This window comes from Trachinotus anak, unplaced genomic scaffold (assembly GCF_046630095.1).
Source record: "Trachinotus anak isolate AG129_WGS33_773 ecotype Australia unplaced genomic scaffold, CSIRO_AGI_Tana_v1 ptg000045l, whole genome shotgun sequence".
NCBI lineage: Eukaryota > Metazoa > Chordata > Actinopteri > Carangiformes > Carangidae > Trachinotus > Trachinotus anak.
This window is the reverse complement of record NW_027273896.1, coordinates 308,534-326,798: the sequence shown is the minus strand read 5'-3', so window position 1 is coordinate 326,798 and position 18,265 is coordinate 308,534. Positions and strand designations below refer to the sequence as shown.

The following is an 18,265-nucleotide window of genomic DNA, read 5'->3' as shown; positions in this document are numbered from 1 at the left end:
TTCAATACAGCACATACAGTCTAATACAGCTGTGGAGCAGCTGTAGCCAAGATGGCAAACGGGGACAGACACTAACTCCAGACCGTACAGACTGCTGGACAGGTTCATTCTTTTAATGCCACAGTGTTGAAAACTCTCACAACCATGTACACTTCACAGAATACACCTGGTTCTGCTTTAAAGCCAACAAGCTCACAGGAGGTTCAAACACACAGGATGAATAATCAGCAGGACAGTTTCTCATGACAGAGCTGCTCTAACCCTAACCCAAACTACAGGTTCACCCCCAAATACATCAGCACCAAAACTAACACCACTATGACGGTCATCTGAAAGAGTCTCATCAGTCTCTGGAGGTGAGTTAATATCTGCAGCATAGCCTCAGCATGCACACACACACACACACACACACACACACACACACACACACACACACACACACCACATGGCTTACAATTTAAAGGCCTGAACCCAGAGTGACTTCATGTACCATGAAGCATCAACAGTGAAGATCTAAAAGCTGCAGTTCCTCTAACGACCACTAGAGTCTGGCTCCAGCAGTGAGTCAGTCCCCACAGACTCCCATGTTCAAATGTCTTTACAGCAGAAATAAGCATGTTTACAGCCTGGTAAAAAAAACTGTTCTGGTCCCTAGAGCTAATTTCCTCCTTCATGACACCTGTACGGGCTGAATTTTACATTACATAAGGACTGAGCGCACCTATGGCACATGCACACTGTTCAGTTGCAGTTTGTTTTGAAGTAAATGTAACCACTGTTCCTAAGGAGACAAGTTAACACACATGGGTCAACTATGATCACATGATCAAATGTTAGACTGACTTTATGAATAGTTTGATCATGTGGAGAATATGACGCAGCATCAGACAAACATCAGCTCAGTGATGTCAGACGACGCCATGATGTAGTAGCAGCTACCACACACAGTTAAGGTGGAATGATACTTAATGCGTGATTGACATCCGGAAATCAATCAAAACACCTTAAATGTCAGAATGACAACTTTGACCATTTCATTAGTTACTTTCAGCTCTCTTCATGACAGACACTTTAGTGATGATCAGATCTTCAAGATCTTAAAAATGTCTATAAATTTAAACTGGATTATTTGAAGTGTGGATATTTCATCACTTGGAGAAAAAACTACACTTGTTTAAACAGTGTTTAGAAACTAGCTAAGAACGGAGGAGGTGCCAGGGTGATGGATTCATGAACATTTGGGGTAGAGAACTGGTGGAAGTGTTCCACCATCCACAGAAACCCTCTGAGAGAACCCGAAGGTGCTGCGAGCTGCTGCTGTCATTCTGTAACCATGGAAGATAAACTGTGACCATGGTAACCATGGAAGTTGACAGTTAACTGTTACCATGCAGATGTACGAATTTAACTATAAACAGGAGTCACTATAAAACTACTCAGCAGGAAGCTGCACAGCTGAAGAAGAACAGAGGAAAAACCGGTAGGTTTAATTACTGTTGTATGAATGAAATACTAATTATCAGCTGAGCACTGTTTAGTTTATGGTAAATTTATAGATAATTTCAGGTTTTAACTCACATTAATGCTTCATTCACCAGATGTGATTTACAGTGACAGTGAGTGAGAATGGGCTTGTTGGCTTGAGGTTTAGGGTTTTTCTCTCAGAGAAAAGAAAAATCTGGATATTAATTGTCTGAATGTTAAATTAAACATCACAATACAATCTACAATCAGTCACTGCTTCCTTCAGCTTAATGTCCCAGAACAGGTCGTCCTCCATGTCCCATGTCTCCATATCAAGAAATGTGGAATATTCATAATAATGAAATGACAGGGCTTGATGTCTCCTTGTGTAAGAGGATGTCGCTGACAGATGTGGACAGGTGTGCTGACAGATCACTGTGATTGTAGTGAGCAGCTGTGATTTTATTTTTCATCTCCCTCTGCTGGTCCACACTCAGTCTCAGGTTGTGATGTGCAGTAACAGAACCATATGTTCTTCTCTTTATCATTAAATAATGTGATGAAATGTGAAAACTAGGAAATAAAAAGCTTTTTTATTTCATCCTACAACAATAATTCAAAGCTCATTTTTTCTCATCTTCACTTGATGTGAATCACGACTGTGTGTTAGCTTACCTTCACAGCAATGAATGCAACAGTCACTATGGAGGAAGTCAAACCTGGCCATCCAGGCTCAGAAGGATGTGGAGCCCAGGAGGTCAGGGATCAGACAGACACCCCCACAGATATTTGCAACCAAATCATCCAGCTGCTTTGCACTGGTCTCAGTGACAACTCCATCATGGTTAGTGGACCATAGTGTAGAGCTGAGCACAAAGTACATCCTTCTGCATTATCACTTATCATCACATGTTCTCGCACTTGTATGATAAACTACATCCAGGGCCAATTCCACTGAATCATCAGAGCCCACATGACCTGCATTACAGTATAACTTGTCGGCCATGTTGGGGCAGCAGCGCTGTACATTAAGACTGAAAATGGCATAGTGTGAAAACAAAGGCATGTTTTACTATCCATTGTGGATGAGTCTGAAGGCTCTGATCCTCTCTTCCAATTGGACGACTGTTTTCTGAGTGATCCAATAAAAACATAACAGATTACAGGTAAACACTCAGAGAAACCAAATCCTGCAAGGTTGGATGGTGGGTCCAGGTGGGTTGGGCTTGGGGCGTGCTTTGTTGTGACATCACAAAGTTCCAGAAGTCCTGACAGCTGGTTTTAAGGCTCAGTGTCCAGACTGTGCCTGATTGACAGCTTCATCTCCTGCTGCTCCTGTGCAGGTCCATGTTATCATCCCTGTTGTTATGATGACACTGTGTAATTACTTCAACATGAATACAGATACTGAAAGTATGAATGTGTTTTCTGAGGACTGTGAGGGTGAGGGTGAGGGGTGGAGCCCTTAGCAGAGCACCTGGAGATTCATGAAATCATGTGATGTGTTTCAGGCGATGCAGAAAGAGCTGCAGCTCATGAACAGGGGCTCATACTACCTGGAAATCCAGCGGCAGGATCTGGTGCCGACTGCAGACCAGCAGCACACATTACATCTGTCTGACAGCACGCTGTTGTCTCTGATCAACCAGCCGAGGCTGCAGGCCGCCATGTCGATGGCTAAAACCCAGGTGAAGCTCCTCCTCACTTACCTGGGGATGCTTCAAGATCAGATCATGAGGGGTTGCAGAGAGCTGGAGGCCTTCATCGTGAAGTACAACCAGGGAGGAGTGGACAGTCACACGGCAGCCTCCATGAAGCAGAAGCTCCAGCAGACCCACCAGGACCTGAAAGACTTTGAGAGAAGAATGACCCGGACTCTGGGCCCACTGGACCTTCAGAACCAGCTCATCTCTAACACAGGAAACTATCCCATCCCACAGCTCAGTGTCACTGTGGCCATGAAAATGCCGGTAATATTTGACAGGTTCAAGTCGCGTGTGACGTCCACCTCTGTGTACCTGTGCTGGGAGGTGGCAGGTGAGGAGCCTCAGGAGCCAAATGAGCAGTTTGAAATCCACGTAAAGAGCCTTCATCCAACTGTTGACGACCAAGGACACTTTTCTAAATGTATGTGTCAGTTGTACCACATACAGGTGAACAACCTGATCTCGGACAGGTTCTATCAGTTCTCTGTTAAGAGAGTAGACGCTGGTAACCTGGTCTATGGGATGTGGATTGACAGCATCACCTTGAAGACAGCGGAGAAGTGAGAGACACAAATCTGAGGAAAGAGAAGAGAAATCACAGAGACAAGAACATTTACCCAATTTATAATAAATAAATGAACTTTTATTGACCTGACGACTGTGAAGGAGAAACTGGTTTGTTCAAGTAACACATGACAGTGAAACCTTTTCTCAAACCAAGTCAACTTTATTTATCAAGCACATTTTAATCAAAGCGCTGCACAACAAAACAGAGACAGAGTCAGAGACAGAGAGAGAAAGACAGAGACAGAGACAGATAGAGAGACAGAGAGAGACATAACCTGGTGCATTCTGGGAAACATGGCTAACAAAGGCTCACCAGGAGCAGGAGGATCAGCGGTCAGAGGATCATCAGTCCTGAACTCAGTACACATTCAGAAGCCACAGCCTCTCAGCTCTGCCACAGCTGCACTGGAGGTTCTTTAATTATTATTTTTATGCCTTTATTTTGACAGACAGGACAGAGACCAGGGGAGGGGGGCATGGAGCAAACACACCAGGTTTGTTGCTGCTCAGAGAGTCTGCACCATGTGACCCTGACCCGCCGGACTCCTGGGTCACCCCACTACTGATCATCATGACAGTAACTGTGTAAAAGAGACTTGATGTTGCAGACTGTATGGAGTCATGCTGGTTTCCAGGTACCATGTCTAAACACTGGAGGTGTGTGGTCAGGAACAAGGAGACAGCGGGACAAGTTCAGTCCCAGGTGTGTGCAGGTGGTCCTGGGTCTAGGCCATGAAGGTGAACAACAATTGATGCTGTTTTTTTTTCTCCAAACAGAATATATAAATCATGTGTTAATTGTACTAAGACAATCTAAACTTATTAAGAGTTATGACATATGACAATTTCTGGCCTCATAACTGTAACATCACACCTCAGGTAAATACTGCAGCTGTAAAGAACATAGGAGCTCACATGTACATCGGACAATCAGCTGCTGCCCGGAGACAGAGCAGGGCTCTGCTGTAGGTTGGGAAAACAGAGTTATGTGAAGTCAGACAGGTCACACTTCAATATAAAAACTAGTGGAGAATAGAAACAGTAAAAAAACCCCAATAAAAACACTAGAAGGACATCACTGAATCTACCTCATCTCCTGCGGCTGGTCGATCCAAGGTCAAGGGGCCTGATGGCAAAGAAATGGTCACCTTTAGATTCAGGCCTAGACTTTGGACCGAGGATCTGAGGCTGTGTGTGTGGGGTTAACATTTAAATGTGATCAGTAAAATTTAAAATGTTTTCAGAGAGACACTGAAGAGGAGCCAGGATCAGCTTATCTCTAAACTCTGCTGAAGTGACAGTCAGACATGTTGACCCAGAATTTTTAATGATTATGTTTTTATTGTTTATTTGAGAGTGGTGGCAAGGGGGGGGGGCATGTGACAGGGACACCCAAGGAGGGGGTCAGACATCGTATCTCTCTAACCTGGTCAGGGCTGAGGTTAGAGTCATACAATATTATTCTGCTGTAATAAAATTTGGCCATCAGTGCTACTGGACACCGTCCCGGCTGCAGTTTGGTGGACAGCTCAGAGTCATGACAAAGATGGTACACATGCCTCAGTTCTGGTCTGATATACATATGATTATAGATCAAATGTTTTTGCTGTTATCTTTTGTTTATTCTGTGTGTCTTCATTATAGTTTCCTTCCTGTTCTATCTTAATGTTTCATGTCAGTGGTGACTGAAATATTTTAATGAGTTTTGTTTATCATGAAAACAATAAAATTAATCACACCTGCAATGATGAACTTAAGATTAGTAAAAGATTATGTTTTATGACCAAAAGCTCCAGAACATCGACTAAATGGACCCTGAGATGGAACCGTTGTAACCAAGGCTAAAGTAAAGTGAAAGTCTTCTCCTTAAGGTTTCCTTAAAATGTTCACTTAAGTATTTAAGATTTTCTCCTTATCTTGGTCTTATACTTAAGAAATCACTTAAAGTCAGTGAAGCTGTTGTACAGAGGACCTTAGCAACCAAATTAAGGAAAGAAACTTAAGGAACCTCTGATCATATCTTAACCGCAACATGGCTGAATGTATGGTGATAAATGAAGAGGATGAACTCAAGCGCTAATGCCAGCAAACAAACTCCATGGAAACTGTAGAATTTTACTGCTGTAAAATCTCTTTCACTGCTGTAAATGCCTTAAAGTTTTTCCCTAGCTAAGGAAACCTTTTAAGAGATTCTGTGCAACAACCTTAATTAGGTAACTGCCTCAGCTAAGGAGAAAATCTACCTTAAATGTCATACTTAAGTAGAAAACTTAAGGTGCTTTGTGCAACTGGCCCCAGGTGTTTCCATGGACCAATCAGAGCAGTCGGATGATGTCAGAATGATGTCAGGGTTGTTTGCTCATGTTGCCTGGGAGACGCCCCTGTCAGTTAGATTTAATTAGACGTCCATGGTCCTGATGAAGCTCATTAACATTAATTATTGATTTACAAAAGAGGATGTTTTTGTAGCTTGACCTTTGATTATTGATCATTATCATCATAGAAACTCAGTCAGATCTGAAACCAAGTTTTCAGACAACAGTGGATTTAAAATGTGAGTCCCAGGAGATGATTGTGAGACCAGCTGTGTGTCTGATGGACATTGTGTTACTCTGTCATATCTGATAATGGACTGGACTAATCACAGAGTCTGAGGAAATGAAACTGATTAATATAATTATGTTGTGGATTAGAGCTTTTCTGGCCAATGCACCACAGAGTGTGTGTGTGTGTGTGTGTGTGTGTGTCTGTGTGTGTCTGTGTGTGTAGAAGGTGTTGTGTTGGGTTAAAGATGGTTACCCAGAACACAGGCGCATCACAAGGTGTCATTGTTATGATCTGTCTTATTTTTGCCGTGAGTCAGTTGTGCTGCTGATGTGGAATCAGGGACAGAGGTCCTGTGGTTTGAGCCAATCACACTGGAAATAAATGACAGAGCTTATGCAGAGACTGAATCTGTCTCAGTCCAACAAGTCAGGACTTGCTTTAGAAATGAACCATAAGGAAAGTATTTCATGTTGTCCACTGTTAGGTGACAGAGGTTGAGGACTTGAGTCACATGACTTGACTTAAGTCACAAATCTGAGGACTTGAGACTTGACTGACACTGATGAAAGACTGGACTTGACTTTGACCTGGTATTCAGGAGCTGGTTTCAGAAAGACAGACTTTGACTATAGCTTAAAAGCTTTTAAAAAAAACATCTGATTTCATCTGATTCTGACTATCTTAATAGACTGTTGCACAATGTATTCTGGGTAAATTAAGAGGAACCACATCTAGCCGGTGAGCTCAGAAAATGTTTGTCTTCTGCAGGCATTAAACAGTTAGGAGGACGTTTTACTTTGAAAGTTCAGCGAAGAGAGAAACAATAAGAATAAAAAACCTGACTTCTCTAAAAATTCTTCCCTTTCTTGCTCTCACTAGAACAATGTCAGCAAACCACAGATTAGGAGCCATGTTTTTTCTGTTCTCTGTTTTTGGGTGCTACTCATCATGGATTGGTCTTAGGCCTGAGTTAGCCTGGGGTTGAGGAGTCTGATGTTGTATGACTTAGACTGATCTGTGGCCTCACTCTATAAACCAGTCTAAAATGTCTTTGTGAAACTGGCCCCCGGTCTTGAGACTTGACCTGGTCCAGAGACAGACTGGATGCGTTTTGGTTTTCGTTTTGGCGCCCATGTTAACAGTTAGCGTGAACACACTGCCTGCATGAGACCTATTTTTCAGGTGTGACATGCAAAACAAAAACAGACAGAGATGTCATCTTAGAGACATTTTCTGTTAAAATAAATCAGAAATGAATCTATAATGAAGAGAAATCCAGCATTCAAGCAGGCAGCAAACTGCAGAAGCAGCGACACAGCAAACACAGTGTGAACACGCACACACGGTCAGAGGCAGCAGCTGCCACACACACACACAACACAGACTGTGTGTTCCTGTTGTTAGACTTCAGACAGACCACTTGGATAGACTTGACTTGACCCTTGTGGGGAGGGGCTGAGCCCACAGAGACCAACACATGTATCACAGGAGGAAGTCCAGAACACAACCCAGGTTCCTCAGAGACATGTACAGTAACGGTAATAACTACAATAACACTCACTAGCATTAACGCCTTCACCAAAACCAAACTATCCTACAGATTAAAGACAGACATAAGAAAAATCCTGGCTCCGCCGCTTTAACCAGATCTGGACCGGCATTTCATGAAGTCTTCTCTGGCCTCTCGTCCATCCCTCCACCAAGTCTGCTTCAGATCAGTTCAGGACCTGTTCCACACAGGTGAAAATAGAACCTGCTGATGACAGGTAATAATAATATGAACAATAAGAAGAAGAAGAAGAAGAAGAAGAAGAAAAAGAGGACAAAGAAGATGAAGAAGAAGGAGAAGAAGAAGAAATTACAGACTGTGAGTTGAACTGATTTCATGTGGAAACTGATCATCAGAGTTTATTCTAACTTGACTAGATCTAAACAATGATTTGACTTGGAAATAGTGAATACAGCTAGAAAAATGAAAGGTGCATCCAAGGGAGAATATGGATTGTCAGTACTCTGACAGTCTCTTAGGATTTCTGTCCATATTGGAGAATTCTCAACAAGCCCTCCACAGTTTGTCCTTGTCCTCTGGTACGACAAGTAGACATGACATCAGCAGGATGTTGTCACTTTTCTGTGCCTTCAAAAATTAATTCAAAGAACTGCTAGAACAATAAAGTGATAACCGCATGGTTGAGGTTAGGTTAGGTTTAGAGAAAGATCATAGTTTGGGTTTAAATTACTAAAGTTAAGGGACCTTTGTCGTCATGGCTGCAGTAATAACTACAAACTCTAAAGGTTACACTAATTACACTTATATAAACACTGACACTGGGTGTAGAGTGACGTCTCTACAGAGAAAAATAATGACAAATGTGCAAAAATCACCAACAAGTCCTCCAACCTGAAAAACCACGTCTCTTGTCCCTACCCTCGGATACGACGGTTGGGGTGGATGGATGAATATGACACAGGAGAGCAGTGTTCGATTCCCATGTGAATGTAGCAGTTTATGTTGTTGTTATTATCCATTGTTGTTATTATCATAACCATGACAACAAAGACTGTCTAATGTTGAGCAAGTACTTATTCTAACCCAAATCACCATCTTTTCATAAATCTAACCAAGACATATGAGTAGCAGTATTATCGTTAACATTAACATTATCATTGCTGCTGTTACTGCTTATTACTGTTACTACTATTAGTGCATCTCTCGCTCTCTCTCTCTCTCTCTCTCTCTCTCTCAAACCCAACCGGTCAAGGCAGATGGCCGCCCACCCTGAGCCTGGTTCTGCCTTAGGTTTCTGCCTGGTTCTACCTTAGGTTTCTGCCTCTTAATGGGAAGTTTTTCCTTGCCACTGTCGCCAAGTGCTTGCTCTCAGTGGGAATTGTTGGGTTTCTTTCTCTCCTATACTTTAAAGAGAGGGTCCTGACCTCCTCCAATTGGAAAGTGCCTTGAGTTAACTTTTGTTGTGATTTGGCACTATATAAATAAAACTTGATCTGATTTTTGATTTGATTTGATGACCATTACTATAGTAACCATTGTGACAAAAGCCACTCTCGGTACAGTCTACATGTTGCCACCGTAGGGGCACTATTTCAGGAGACACTGCCATGGGTTGAATCAGAGGGTTTTTTGTTGTTCAAGTTGGAGGACTGGTTGGAGGACTGGTTGGAGGACTGGTTGGCCCCTACAGGCGTAGCAGACAGTCTTCAACCATGTGTCATGATAACTATGATAAGCTGCCTGCACAGACGCCTATGGGGTTGATTTTTACAGGAGTACATATATTTATGTTCACATCACAACGTCCTCTAGCTGCTGAATTGTCCACCAGGACCAAAGACGAAAATAAGGTGACAAATTATGAAGCCTGAGAGTTTGCAGAGGGAAGGAGTGGAGGTGGAGGGAGGAGTCAACAAAATGTTGTTTTTGACATTGGAGACTGAGCATTGGCTGAGTCTCAGGAGGTGGAGCGGGTCATCCACTAATCGTCCGTGGGCGAGACACTGACCCCAGAGGTGCTCCTGTTGGTCAGGTCATTGGCAGCGCATCAGCTAGCATGGTACTTCACTGCCATTGTAATGTGAGTGTGTTTGTGAATGGGTGAATGAGCTGTAAATTGGGATAAAAGTGCAACATAAATGCAGCCGTCTGCCAACAGTCAATGTTGGTTTCTGTTAACCATCAACGTGGTCTTTCCATAACCTTGGCGAGCTCCTAGTGAAGACAGTGTGTTTGATTTTCATGCAGGAAATTGCTTTCGTACTAACCACAACCATAATCATGCTGCAGCTGCTAAGAGCACCGGATGTAAAAAAAACAATGTGATGGAACATACCAACAGGTTTTTCACAGCTCTCCAACAATGATGTTCTGTCAGACAGTTGGGTTTCAGCAGTGGCCTGGTTCCAGACCTCTCAGTCGATGCCTGCCTCTCAGACTTATAAATAAGTGATGGATTCTAATTGGTCTGGTGTCCATTTAGAAAAACAACTGACCACTCAGCTCTTCTCAGTAATGAGGATTAACAATAGCTTCCTACATTTATGAAGGACAGACACATAGAAATAGTGTGGATGAGATTGACACAGATGGGCAGGTTGTTGTGAGGTCACAGACAGGTGAACATGGTCTCCGGCTGTAGCTGGTCTGGGTGTTTCCTTTAAGTGCTTACACACATTCATCAAGCCACTTTGTTTTTTTCTTACCAGACTGTGTTTACAGAATCAGAGAATGTGAGGGAGGGAAAATCCTGAGATGTTAATATTTATCTGTAGAGACAACACAGTTTTGTGTTGGATCACAGACCGTATATAAAAAGGTTGGATCCTGCTCAGACACCACAAAGACACAGACGGAGTGAGCTGACGTCACGTTTCAGACTGTTGAACAAAAATATTCAGTGTTTCTGAACGAGGGAGTGAGACCTCTTTAAAGGTCCACATTGTATAAAGAGAGTCAGTCACTGCAAGCCCTGCTCAAAGCTGCTCACATTTATCACACAGTGCTGATTGAGTTTGTTTAAGGCATGTGTTTTTTGATTATAGATCAGGTCTAGGTTCTATATTAACACTGTGAAAGTATCAAAGCCTCAGTCCACAGAGAAAAGCACACAGCCTGTATTCAGAAACTGAGCCTTAAAACCAGCAACAAAATAGTCACTGCCCCAAGTCCCACCCTCCTGGACCCACAATCCAACCTTGCAGGATTTGGTTTACCTGAAATCTACTATATATTTATTGGATCGATCAGAAAATTGTTGTTACCAGGGCTCCAGAGAGAAGCCAGAGAGAGGAGATGTAAAACTACACTGAGATGTTTTTTGGTTCTTGAAACCACAAATATACCTTCTGTCAAATAAAAACACAGTGAACACAGGAAAATGATTTTGAAACAATGAAGGGAGAACAACACATCATTCTGTTATGATTGTGTCTAAGTTCCTGTATTTTTGCCATGTAGCAAACGTCATTACATCACACCAGGATAAGGGTTGTGCATGTCTCATTCATGCCAAATCAAGAAGTGGTCTATGAATTCTTATCTTTGTGCCGTCAGTCCAACCAGAGTCCCTAAGGTCTTTGTGTGCACGTCAATGGGCCAGGGAAATGTTGGACACAAAAAATATATCTTTATTGTGTCAAATGTTCCTGTTCATATCTCAACCCTGGTCTGATTTGTGAGCCAGTTTGAAGCTGGAGCCATTATTCCTAACAACTGGGGGCAGAGCAGGTCACAGCTCTAATAAGTGGATAAGTGAAATCCTCACAGGGCTGAGATCTCGGTCAGGCCTCTGCCTTGACTTCCTGCTGCTGTCTCATTACAGAATACATGGTTTCCTTAATGAGCAGTTCCTAAGAGTCCTGAACAATGATGAGATCCTATCGTTTCCAGTAAAGCCACAGTCCTGAGGTATTTCTCTAAACTCTCAGAGCTGGATCTGTGTTCTGAGGAGTCTGCATCTGTTCTGAGGTTCCTTGGCTGTTACTTAACCCCGGTCTGCTAAACAATGTTACTGAGAAGTGAAGCAGTTGAACTCCCGAGCTACAACAGCAGTTTGTGGTTGGCACACCCTTTCCTGAAACCATGTGTGTGACATGGAGATGAACTTGTTTGCAAAATTTCCCCACATCTTTGATATAACTTTATAATACAGCCAAACTGTACCCAGCAGCTCAGTGTGGTACACACCATGATACCAAACAGCACAAAGACCACTTTTCACCCTTTAAATAGGCAGACACAAGGTTGATTACAAGGTTGAAGACACCTGTGATGCTAATTACAGGACACACCTTAGTTTAACATGTCCCTATGGTCAAATTATTTTCAATCTTTCCTAGGGGTACCATCATTTTTTTCCGGGCCAGTTTCATTAGTTTGTTTTTTAAAATGATTCTGCTGAACCACAATTCAAAAGCAATGTCTGATTTTCATTAGTTAATTTTCAGTAAATTTTTATGTATTATTCCTTTTGTCAATTTCAAGTTATTTCAGTGACCATTGTGTGTTTTCCTTTCTTTAACGGAAGGGTACCAACAATTTTGTCCACATGTGTATACTTTATACCACAGTGACCTCACAGCGTCCTCGCCTGTTTGTCAGGACCGTACTATAGGTGCACAGTCTTTGTAAAAACACAGTATGGTTGTATGAGGGTTTTGAACATGGACTCATTCACATATTTTAATGTCACAGAGGAACCAAACCATGAGAGCAGCTTCAGCTTCCTGACATCAGAAGAGTTTGTCATTCCCCTCTGCAGACCTGCATCTTCAATCGAGATTTTTGTTCACGAAGCAGCAGAAGCACCGCAGATGTGTGACACCAGTCAGTTCATTTATGCAGACAGCTTTCCCTGGTGCTCAGGTGTAACACCTATGGTTAGAAATGAGTCATCATGTGTAGTCTTCTTCTAACGCCACCGGGGGGGTTATGTTGTCACCTGTGTGTTTGTTTGTTATATACAGAGGGAGAGACAGACAGAGAAAGAGTATATAGCCATGTCTGTGTTTAATTGAGCAACATGATCCTCTCACCTTGCTGAGATTTTCAAAATAAAATGGTGCCTGACATTAACAAACAGATTAGATGGACAATCTGTGGCTAATTAACTTCATAATTAATGTTCTTGATCATGACTCATAAACAGACATGACTCCTGATCCAGCTGATGTCAGAGATGATCAATGTTTGTATTGATCAGAGCTGAGCTCAGTTCTTACACTTGAGTCCATTTCTCTTCAGAGACCAGTGAACACTGAACCACTGAGATTTAAACATCACATCAGCTGATCTTCATTCAGTTCACTGAAGACGTTTTCAGGTCTGTGACATTTCAAACTTTAAACACTGACAGTTTCACATTCACCAACTCCACTGCTGCTGTCCTGTAATAAGCAGCTCCGCTTACCACAGCACAGCTCCACGGTGTGTACCTCTGTCACCATTTAGCTGAAAACACACAAATCTGACAACCAACAGTTTGTGCACAGGTCTCACAGGTAACACAGAGCAGAGTGAGGTTTAAGTTGTGTAAATATATTGTTGAGTCCCTACTGTCCATACACAGACCTGCACATGTGGGTTCCCCTGAGGAAGATGTGAAATACTGTGCTTCCATGTTTGAAATAAAAAAAGACTGTAAGAGTGACACCTATGTCCACCTCCATGTTCTGCTTTGACATGTGACACTTGAGGACAGTTTGCTGTTAATAAAGCTGTAATAATACATGTGATGAAGATTTTGTACAGGTGGTACTTTCCTCCACCACCTCTTCAGACTGTGTATCCCAGCATGCACAGCTCCTGATGTGTGTTTTCTCCACAATAAAAGCTGGCCTCAGGTGAATTAAACAAGTGCCTCGGTTCAAAAGTCTGGGTTACATAAGACAAGGAAAAATCAAACATTGCCAAGTAGATGCTTCACCTGTTACAGCGCAAAGGTCGCGCAATATGCTGCAAATCATAAACACGTCCCTGCAGCACTGCACACGGACTGGACCCTCAGCACAGAGGTCCTGGGTCACAGGACTGGAGCGCATTCAATGAGACAGAAAGTACAGGACAGGAGGTGCAGCTGGTTTTATACTGACTGAGTGCAGTGGTGGGATGAGCGCAAGAGCTGCAGCAGCGGCTCCACACCCGCAGCCCGGTGACCTGATGACCTCCAGCACCGCCTGGGAACAGTCCAACACCTCGGTCATCACCGCGCGTCGTTCCGGGAAAAGTGGAAGTCCTGACAATGCGTGACGTGCAGGCCCGGAGGTGAACCTCAGCTGAACCCATTGTGCGTCTTATCCGTTCATCAGGTCAAAGCTGACGTGAGTCCCCGACGGTGAATCCGGGCTCCGTTCCGCGGGTTTGCGGTAAAGGACTGCGCCCTTCAGCTCGGCCAGAGACAGGCGGGCTCTCTGGCCGAGCCCATGCAGCTTCGTGAGGAACTCATCGTTCCCCACGATGTAAATCAGCGGGTTGATGGCGCTGTTCAGACACGCCAGGCACCGGCCCACCTGGTGCGCGATGTAGACGTTACGGAAGCCGGCGCGGCAGACCCCGCTCTGCTTCAGGATCCTGGTTTTCAGGTTTAAGTTCCGGAACACGTGGTATGGGATGAAGCAGACGGAGAAGAGGAGGACCAGGATCACCACCAGCCTCAGACACCGCTGCTTCAGAACCGGGTTCACGCTGGCTTTCCTGGCGAGGACCACGACGATGTGTCCGTAGCAGGCCAGAATGATGACCAGGGGCACGGCGAAGCCTGTGACGGTCCAGCCGATGCTGTAGGGCAGGTACTGGCGGATCCGCTCGTTGGAGGTGGTGTCGAAACACGAGTGTGTCGAGTTCAGGTCGTTCTTCTCGAAGAACATGTCGGGGAGGATCTGGAGGACCACCAGGAGCCAGACCAGGGCGCTGATGGCCACCGAGTGGCGGCCGGAGAGCTTGCCCATCACCCTCATGGGGTGCACGATGCCCAGGTAGCGGTAGACGCTGATGCACGTGAGGAAGCCCACGCTGCCGTACAGGTTCAGGTTGAAGCAGAAGCGCGTGATCTTGCAGAACGCGGGGCCGAACTTCCAGCGGCTGCCGCGCGCGTAGTAGTGCACGAGGAAGGGCAGCGTGGACAGGTAGAGCAGGTCCGCGAGCCCCAGCTGCAGCATGAACACGTTGATGCCCCCGAGGCTGCTCCAGCTGCCGCGCACGCTCCGCAGCCCCCAGATGTTGGCCAGCGTCCCCACCACGAACACCGCCACGAACACGCGCGGCAGCACCGTGTGCGTGAAGTCCAGGTTGATGGCCCCGCACGTGGCGTCCGTCACGTTCTCAGACATCTCGAGGGATTAAATGTCGTTCTCAGCAGCCAGCGGCGGGAACCTGCGGACCACACATCTCCTCTGAGAACGACCCAACTACGAACCAGCGAACAACGACGTGAATATGAACCCAAGAAAAGGCCCGCCCACCTCCTGCTGTCAGGCTGGCGTGAGGAGCAGGCACACAGCAGATCAACAGCAGGGGCGTTCACACAGCAAGTCACAGGCTTCATCCTTCACCCTGGTCGGGACAGAGCGGGGGGGCTGGTCATCCTCTTCTCCGTCTGCCCTGTCTATTGTTATAGAAATAAAAAATTTAAAGACATGAACTGCGTTGTAGTTTACACACCCAGGTTTAACTAAATTCACTAACTGTGAATTTGTGTGACAAGTTGGTCCACTTCCTGATAACTCCTGCTCAGTGTGTCGGTGTCTGAGTCATGTCGCCTGTGGCTAACTCAGATAGTGTGTGGTGTGGTAGTGGTGTGGTAGCAGCTTTGATCGTCATCATGGACCTGGTTCTGCATCAGTGCTCATCAACCATCCACACGTTAGCACGGGAGCACGGCAGCAGCTAACGCAGCTGGAGACTGAAGGTGTTCCGCTGTCTGAGGCTGCACCTCCACTAATGACCACTAGAGCTCCACTGTTAGCTCCACTGTTAGCTCCAGAGTTAGCTTCAGTGTTAGCTTCAGAGTTAGCTTCAGAGTTAGCTCCAGAGTCAGCTTTAGAGTTAGCTCCAGAGTTAGCTCCAGAGTTAGCTCCAGAGTTAGCTTCAGTGTTAGCTCCAGTGTTAGCTCCAGAGTTAGCTCCAGAGTTAGCTCCAGAGTCAGCTCCAGAGTTAGCTCCAGAGTTAGCTTCAGAGTTAGCTTCAGAGTTAGCTCCAGAGTTAGCTCCAGAGTTAGCTTCAGTGTTAGCTCCAGAGTCAGCTCCAGAGTCAGCTTCAGAGTTAGCTTCAGAGTTAGCTCCAGAGTTAGCTTCAGTGTTAGCTCCAGAGTTAGCTTCAGAGTTAGCTTCAGAGTTAGCTCCAGAGTCAGCTCCAGAGTCAGCTTTAGAGTTAGCTCCAGAGTTAGCTTCAGAGTTAGCTCCAGAGTTAGCTTCAGTGTTAGCTCCAGAGTTAGCTTCAGTGTTAGCTTCAGAGTTAGCTTCAGAGTTAGCTCCAGAGTCAGCTCCAGAGTTAGCTTCAGTGTTAGCTCCAGAGTTAGCTCCAGAGTCAGCTCCAGAGTTAGCTTCAGAGTCAGCTTCAGAGTCAGCTTCAGAGTCAGCTCCAGAGTTAGCTCCAGAGTTAGCTCCAGAGTTAGCTTCAGTGTTAGCTCCAGAGTTAGCTCCAGAGTTAGCTTCAGAGTTAGCTCCAGAGTCAGCTTCAGAGTTAGCTTCAGAGTCAGCTTCAGAGTTAGCTCCAGAGTCAGCTTCAGAGTTAGCTCCAGAGTCAGCTTTAGAGTTAGCTCCAGAGTTAGCTTCAGAGTTAGCTTCAGAGTTAGCTCCAGAGTCAGCTCCAGAGTCAGCTTTAGAGTTAGCTCCAGAGTTAGCTTCAGAGTTAGCTCCAGAGTTAGCTTCAGAGTTAGCTCCAGTGTTAGCTTCAGAGTTAGCTTCAGTGTTAGCTCCAGAGTTAGCTCCAGAGTCAGCTTCAGAGTTAGCTTCAGAGTTAGCTCCAGAGTTAGCTTCAGTGTTAGCTCCAGAGTTAGCTTCAGAGTCAGCTTCAGAGTTAGCTCCAGAGTTAACTTCAGTGTTAGCTTCAGAGTTAGCTCCAGAGTCAGCTTTAGAGTTAGCTCCAGAGTCAGCTTCAGAGTTAGCTTCAGAGTTAGCTCCAGTGTTAGCTCCAGTGTTAGCTTCAGAGTCAGCTTCAGAGTTAGCTCCAGAGTTAACTTCAGTGTTAGCTTCAGAGTTAGCTCCAGAGTCAGCTTTAGAGTTAGCTCCAGAGTTAGCTCCAGAGTTAGCTCCAGAGTTAGCTTCAGTGTTAGCTCCAGTGTTAGCTTCAGTGTTAGCTCCAGAGTTAGCTCCAGAGTCAGCTTCAGAGTTAGCTCCAGAGTTAGCTCCAGTGTTAGCTTCAGAGTTAGCTCCAGTGTTAGCTCCAGAGTCAGCTTCAGAGTCAGCTCCAGAGTTAGCTCCAGAGTTAGCTTCAGTGTTAGCTCCAGAGTTAGCTCCAGAGTTAGCTCCAGAGTTAGCTTCAGTGTTAGCTCCAGAGTCAGCTCCAGAGTTAGCTCCAGAGTTAGCTCCAGAGTTAGCTCCAGAGTTAGCTCCAGAGTTAGCTTCAGTGTTAGCTCGAGAGTCAGCTCCAGAGTTAGCTTTAGAGTTAGCTCCAGAGTCAGCTTCAGAGTTAGCTCCAGAGTTAGCTCCAGTGTTAGCTTCAGAGTTAGCTCCAGTGTTAGCTCCAGAGTCAGCTTCAGAGTCAGCTCCAGAGTTAGCTCCAGAGTTAGCTCCAGAGTTAGCTCCAGAGTTAGCTTCAGTGTTAGCTCCAGAGTCAGCTCCAGAGTTAGCTTCAGAGTTAGCTCCAGAGTTAACTTCAGTGTTAGCTTCAGAGTTAGCTCCAGAGTCAGCTTTAGAGTTAGCTCCAGAGTCAGCTTCAGAGTTAGCTTCAGAGTTAGCTCCAGAGTCAGCTTCAGAGTCAGCTCCAGAGTTAGCTCCAGAGTCAGCTTCAGAGTTAGCTCCAGAGTTAGCTCCAGAGTTAGCTCCAGAGTTAGCTCCAGAGTTAGCTTCAGTGTTAGCTCCAGTGTTAGCTTCAGTGTTAGCTCCAGAGTCAGCTTCAGAGTTAGCTTCAGAGTTAGCTCCAGTGTTAGCTCCAGAGTCAGCTTCAGAGTCAGCTCCAGAGTTAGCTCCAGAGTTAGCTCCAGAGTTAGCTCCAGAGTTAGCTTCAGTGTTAGCTCCAGAGTCAGCTCCAGAGTTAGCTTTAGAGTTAGCTCCAGAGTCAGCTTCAGAGTCAGCTCCAGAGTTAGCTCCAGAGTCAGCTTCAGAGTTAGCTCCAGAGTCAGCTTTAGAGTTAGCTCCAGAGTTAGCTCCAGAGTTAGCTTCAGTGTTAGCTCCAGTGTTAGCTCCAGAGTTAGCTCCAGAGTCAGCTCCAGAGTTAGCTCCAGAGTTAGCTTCAGTGTTAGCTCCAGAGTTAGCTTCAGAGTTAGCTTCAGAGTTAGCTCCAGAGTTAGCTCCAGAGTTAGCTTCAGTGTTAG

At 45.0% G+C, this 18,265-nt stretch overlaps 2 protein-coding genes across 3 annotated transcripts; one reads left to right on the top strand and one right to left on the bottom strand.

The window, feature by feature from the left end:
* The first annotated feature begins 1,352 nt into the window (after positions 1 to 1,352).
* On the top strand, positions 1,353 to 3,825 carry LOC139615284 (fibronectin type III domain-containing protein 11-like). 2 transcript variants are annotated; one of them, XM_071473102.1, is made up of 3 exons: positions 1,353 to 1,480; positions 2,135 to 2,308; positions 2,976 to 3,825. In XM_071473102.1, exons 2-3 carry the CDS (start codon positions 2,150 to 2,152, stop codon positions 3,732 to 3,734), a joined length of 918 nt encoding a protein of 305 aa, XP_071329203.1. In that variant the 5' UTR covers positions 1,353 to 1,480; positions 2,135 to 2,149; the 3' UTR covers positions 3,735 to 3,825. The 2 variants fall into 2 exon arrangements, with proteins under 2 accessions (XP_071329203.1, XP_071329204.1); XM_071473103.1 differs by having other exon boundaries at positions 1,364 to 1,480; positions 2,148 to 2,308.
* Positions 3,826 to 11,922: 8,097 nt separating this feature from the next.
* Positions 11,923 to 15,585, bottom strand: LOC139615293 (P2Y purinoceptor 1-like). Its single transcript, XM_071473111.1, has one exon. The coding sequence runs from the start codon at positions 15,120 to 15,122 to the stop codon at positions 14,088 to 14,090; it is 1,035 nt and encodes a 344-aa protein (XP_071329212.1). The 5' UTR covers positions 15,123 to 15,585; the 3' UTR covers positions 11,923 to 14,087.
* Between the last annotated feature and the right edge of the window lie 2,680 nt (positions 15,586 to 18,265).